The sequence below is a fragment of the Watersipora subatra genome, chromosome 3 (genome assembly GCF_963576615.1).
Source record: "Watersipora subatra chromosome 3, tzWatSuba1.1, whole genome shotgun sequence".
NCBI lineage: Eukaryota > Metazoa > Bryozoa > Gymnolaemata > Cheilostomatida > Watersiporidae > Watersipora > Watersipora subatra.
The window spans coordinates 47,427,557-47,433,656 of NC_088710.1; the positions used below are offsets into that span (position 1 = coordinate 47,427,557).

The 6,100-nt window shown below is 34.4% G+C and overlaps 1 protein-coding gene across 6 annotated transcripts in view; it reads left to right on the forward strand.

The window, feature by feature from the left end:
• LOC137389922 (SH2 domain-containing adapter protein E-like) overlaps window positions 1-5,998 on the forward strand; it is a 31,040-nt gene extending 25,042 nt beyond the window's left edge. For 4 of the 6 annotated variants that reach the window (XM_068076108.1, XM_068076106.1, XM_068076109.1 and 1 more), the window contains 2 exons: window positions 3,498-3,530; window positions 5,309-5,998. In XM_068076108.1, the coding sequence (XP_067932209.1) occupies window positions 3,498-3,530; window positions 5,309-5,492 (217 nt within the window). In that variant the 3' untranslated portion in view covers window positions 5,493-5,998. The remainder of the gene's footprint in view (window positions 1-3,497; window positions 3,531-5,308) is intronic. The other 2 variants (XM_068076107.1, XM_068076110.1) reach the window with 1 other exon arrangement.
• Window positions 5,999-6,100: the final 102 nt, after the last annotated feature.

Genomic DNA, 6,100 nt, shown 5'->3' on the forward strand with positions numbered 1-6,100 from the left:
TTCAATGAAAAAGATTGAGCAATGCTATTCTCGAACTCAGCCTCTCGCTTACTCGGCTACTTAGTGGCCAGTTTTCTGTGTTCATATCTCAGTTTTCTCATGTCTCAGGGTAGAAACTTTTTTGAAATGTTCCTTGTATCTCGATATTCTTGTATGTACTCGTATGTCAACGTACGTCTGTTTGCTTTCTTGTCCCACCTTTTTATCAGATTATGCTTTTCTCTGTTGTTCATAACTGCTACTCGTGTTAAAAAAAAGTTAAGAATTATTTCATTACTGTTTCTAAATTTCTCAAACTTTTTTTATAATGTATCCCATTAAATTTCTTATCACAATATAGCTTAGTCTCCAGTTACAGGCATCATAAAAATCGGTCCACGCAAGTCGTGACTTACATATACATGTAAGTCATATATGTGATTTGTATATTGGATGCTACAAATTTCTCTCATTTTATGACAGGTTATATGTTTAGTTTTTAGAATTATGATAGTTGTTTTTAGGCTTTACAAAAGGTGATTACTGTTTTACTCTACCCACTTGCATATGCGATGTGAATACCTTGTTTTTTTATCTGAGAGATTAGCAGCATTACTAAAATATGAACTAAAATGTAGGCTACCCTATGCAATTACAATTAAATTTCAATTCAACTAGTTTTTTGAACTTGAATATCTATAAATTGTTTGTTTGTAACATCTTTTTCGTTTAAACTGACGAGGTATTGGGAGAATAGTCGATGTTAGCCGCTTCTCAATTTGTTTAAAGAAGGAATCTTGAATGTACATCTTGTATAATAATAGTTTAAAGTCGTCATGGGTTGACACTCTGACTTAGTCTTCTTTTTTAGAATTTTGACTTCAAATACTAGAAACTTCCAATTCCTTACAGGTTTGACGTAGAAGTGTCATTAGCAACTTGCTAGCACTTGCTAACAGATCAGCTCTAGCATTCAATATCTTTCGGCTAGCGGCGTGTAATCACTGTGATTGGCTAATCTAGTGCTCTGCTAAAGCTGCCTAGATACGCAGTTTGGGTTGAAGAATTATCATCATGCTTCAATCATCGACAAAACTAATATTCGACTGGCTTGAAATTACCAATTGTCTGCCAGCCAAATGTTATCGCCTTTACGATATGATATTTCATAAGGCAATTCATCTTCCTGCTCTTGCTGCTTCTTGGATGCCAACTAGTTTTTGTAATTGACACTTTCACTGTCAGCTGGTTATAAATAAGTATAAATGTATAGTTCTTAATTGCTTTTAAGGCTGGGAAAATTTTGATGATTATTTTTGCTTGGGTTTTTCTGTTTCCATTGAGTATATTGCTGTTAGCTTACAAATATGCACTTATAAGCTGTTGCTACTGACAGTGTCTAAGTATGTGGCTAAAAAATGTGGTTGTATATGCCTAGTTGTTATATATAGCGCACCATCAAAAGGCTAAATTAATTTTGAAAAGATAAAACAAAAATATTATGGGAAATAGTATTAGTGTTTTGTGATATTTATCTTTCAAATAATATGCATTGAATTTACCTCCACATGTTCTCAAGCTCCATGGTGCTCACTAGTATGTTATAAATATATTCAGCTTATACTGTAGATTACATCTTAGATTAATTATTATCGATTATTATTCTTTTAATTGTAAACTTATCAGTCTGACCGATCTCTACTCTGTTGCATTTTGGTAATATTTCAATAACATATGTTATTGCGTCATTCTGAGTTGACAATTGAAATGCGCAAACAACAAAAACTTGCGGCAAAACAAAGCTATGGTAGCATTATTATAGCAAAACAAAGCTATGGTAGCATTATTATAGCAAAACAAAGCTATGGTAGCATTATTATAGCAAAACAAAGCTATGGTAGCATTATTATAGCAAAACAAAGCTATGGTAGCATTATTATAGCAAACAGATTTTCAAAATTTTGCTGCTTTAAATGGCATTTATCTAATTTATTTTTTTAATTTGAGTGATTCCCAATTCAAATCTCACAGCTGGTTCCATAGCTTAGTTTACATTACTCACTAACATTAAAAGCTTAAAAAATGTTAATTGGGACTTCTACACTGGGTTTCCATGGGACTTCTACACTGGGTTTCCATGGGACTTCTACACTGGGTTTCCATGAGACTTCTACACTGGGTTTCTATGGGACTTCTACACTGGGTTTCCATGGAACTTCTACACTGGGTTTCTTTGGGACTTCTACACTGGGTTTCTATGGGACTTCTACACTGGGTTTCCATGGTACTTCCACACTGGGTTTCCATGGGACTTCTACACTGGGTTTCCATGGGACTTCTACACTGGGTTTCCATGGTACTTCCACACTGGGTTTCCATGGGACTTCTACACTGGGTTTCTATGGGACTTCTACACTGGGTTTCCATGGGACTTCTACACTGGGTTTCTATGGGACTTCTACACTGGGTTTCCATGCTTCAAATGGATTCGGAGTTTCTTCCACTCTGAATCATAGAAACAGTAAAATCTGAACGAATTCGACGCCATTTCGTTTTGCAAAGTTTGTGAGAAGGCATTCGCAGTGAGACTACTATTCGCCGTCACAGAACACTCACGGTAGTTGGATTCGAATCGATAATACCTAGTTAGGCTCTCCCAGTGGAGGTAAAAAAATTGGGCGTATTTTATCACATTACCACCCGAGTATATTCTAACTACTATTGCCAAGGATAGATTGCTCATACAATGATGAGATAATTACCTTTTTATTTATTTTATTATCTTGTTAAATAGCGGAGTTTACCAATTGTACAGATTCCCACTGCACTGGTGCTGACCTCTTCCAAGGCTTAGCTCTTTTAGCATAGCAAAATATTTTTTTACTAAATTCGATTGCCGGTCATGTGACCTCGGAAGTAATAACTGTATCACAAATAGTAAATTCTGTTGCTGTTTTGTAATATAGAGGGATAAAAATATTAATAATAAAGAAAGTTCTGATTAGGTATCCTGGCTGAATTAGTGCAACAAAGTACGATTTGTGAATTGACAGTGACTGTAACAAATTCTGTTTAGAAGAGTGCGTCGCTAGTCTTGGAAGATCGATAAAGTGCAACTCCGAATCGTTAAAACAGTAGGGTGCGAATTTGTTGGCAGAGGTAAACTCCGAATCCATTCGAAGCATGAAAACCAAGTGATTAGGTATGACTGTTCTATTATTTCTATTAAAATGGGCTAGCTAATATGATAACCAACAGCGTTATTAATAAACACTTCCATTTTCTAAGCGGATAACCATTTCCTATTTTCCTAATAGCAAATTGGGAATCCATTGAATGTGTTGAATCTGTTGAATAGCTCGATAGTTGATAAGGAACAGCGGCTTCAATAAAACTGAGCAAATTTACAAACTGTGTTTGTGTATGCAAGTGTGTGTGGTGAGTGGCTATTATACTGTACCACCGTACTTAAGAATTCGGTTTACGCCCTTATAATATTGTAAATCTCATTCTTTCAGAAATCATTCAACATTTCGGCACTGCCCTGAAAGGTGACAGTATTAAGTAATTTCTGGCAGAGCTGTCGTTTAGCTTGTTGCTCGTGTTTTGCTTTGCATGCAAATTTAATTTGCCTTGGTTCAAAGCCTCTATAGATGTGTGTTTGTCTCAAAGAGTGTTGTAAACACTTGAACATTTTAATTGAAATAGCTTTATACGAGAACCAACATTTCAAAAGTTAAAATTAGATATAACCAAGCCATAATTCCCATTTGCAACAATAAATCAATGTTTCTTACCAATCATGAGATGTCAATGATCATTTTACATTGAAAAAGTATCTTGTTCAGCTTAGTTTGTGTACATTCAATGGGAACCCTTGCGGTTACCATGCAGAGTTTGTAGTGATAACAAAATAACAGTAAGTATAAATAATAAAACCTTATATTAACCATATATTATTATTATATCCATCAAAAAATGCTGTATGATCATCACAATGATTTATCAACCATAAATACACCATTTCCACAGTAAAAAGGTTTGTTGTTGGCTTTTGAGGCTGTTGAATATTAATTTTTGAGAGAACTTTTTTGAATCAATATTTTTAAAATTGGTGTAAGAACAGACTATTCTTTTAATGTTGTGTTCTATGTTGTACTGTTTGAGCACAAGCTACGCGACATTCATGCAGGCGCTATCTTCACACGGTGTTCTATATACCAGCTTTCTTTGTTCTACTTCCTATCAAGCTCAGCTCACGTTCACAGGCATACTGAACATACATGCTGGCATACTCTTGAAATTGTTAAGCAAAAAATAGTCTCAGCTGACTAGATGTAGCATACCTGTGTGGTTGCTTCACTATTCATAAATACACCCAGCAAACAACAACATTGTTGTTAAATTGTTTGTCTTAATCCATATTATACATGTATATATACATATACTAGCTGTGTTACCCGAGTATTAAAAATCAGCAAATAAACAATGAGAAGTAATGAGAGTTGCCTGCCACTTGCTATTAGCCTGGCAGTTTGCCAATGTAAAATTTTAGTAAACCAACTAATGACAAATCACTTACTTATTCAATCACCCTGTGTGGTATGCAAAGCTGTTGGGTATGTGCGCCCATATAGCAACTTATATCAGCAACCTGTCAACTCATTCTCTGTGGCCTATTGGGTAGGGCATCGGTCAAGCGAAAAGTAGGGTCTGAGATCAAATCCTCTTTGGTACTGATTCCAAGATTTTAATAGCTATAGCCGGAATGCATACACATGAACATATGTACTTAGAGAAATAGATAGATATATTTCTCTAAGTATGTCGGTGTCTCTAAGATATACGTGTATATATATACCATATATATGGTATATATATATATATATATACCATATATATGGTATATACATGGTATATACCATATATATGGTATATACATATACACCATAAAGGAACAACCAATATAATTGTATATGTTACTATATGTATAATATATACAGTATAGTATTATAATATATACAATTATATTGGCTGTTGCTTTATGGCTCACCTTATATCAAAATAACAAGGTGGCGATAACCATTGACCGGTAATTGAATTCAATCCGAAAATGGTTTTTTTTTTGTTCTTCTCATGTGTTGTAGCTTAGATGCTCATCTCGTAGAGCTAGGTAATTCAGCCTACAAAAGCCTTGGGTGCATTTCAGTTGCTTGTACAGTTTAGTGATGTTATATAACTCAACTGCTCACATGTGTCATAACCTTAACAGATGTTCATGAGAATCTTGTAGTAACAGTAAAATTTGATTTAAGAAATTATTTTGTAGGAATCTCTCTGGTTTCATACATATAATGATAGTGCACCAGCCAGATGGCACAGTGATATTAGGGCAGTTCAGTCACCCATTTAAGAACATAATGGAAATGGTAGAATACTATAGCCGACACAAGGTAAACATCAAGGGTGCTGAACATACATATCTAGAGATACCTGTATTGCGAGAGAGATAATCAACTTACCTGGTGCTCTGATCTTGCCTCTAACTCCAACTTGTATTTTATTCTCATTTAATAATCAATTCATTTACCGTTCTTGTGCTAGATCAATTTTCCAAACAATTGTAGTTCTTTCTTTGTTAAACGAAAGCGCATACATGCTAGTTATCTGGCTGCTCAATGTTTTATAATATTTTTGTGCTTTCATGAATATGGATTATAGCTCAGCTAAAGAATATTTTGTATCACTGCTGTTTTGGCTTCTCATAGCTGGACAGACGGTAATGCTTTTTTCTGATTTCCTAAAAGTTATTTGTATGTTATACAGCATAATGACATAAGAGACACTTTCTAGCTTCTAATGCGGAGTACAAAGATTGGACTTTTATTACTAAGAGTGTACTTTTATTATGTTGTACTTGGAAGTAAAATGTTGATATATATATACGTATGTACAATAATATCATTCTCATGCAGCATGCAATATGTGCATCAAATAAATCACTAAATATTACACTGAAGACTTGACAAAAGGTTACATTAATATTCACGAAGACAAATTGCACATGGCCGAAAATTGGAAAAAGGTAGGGGAGTTGAATGAACTATTCGAAAACAATACT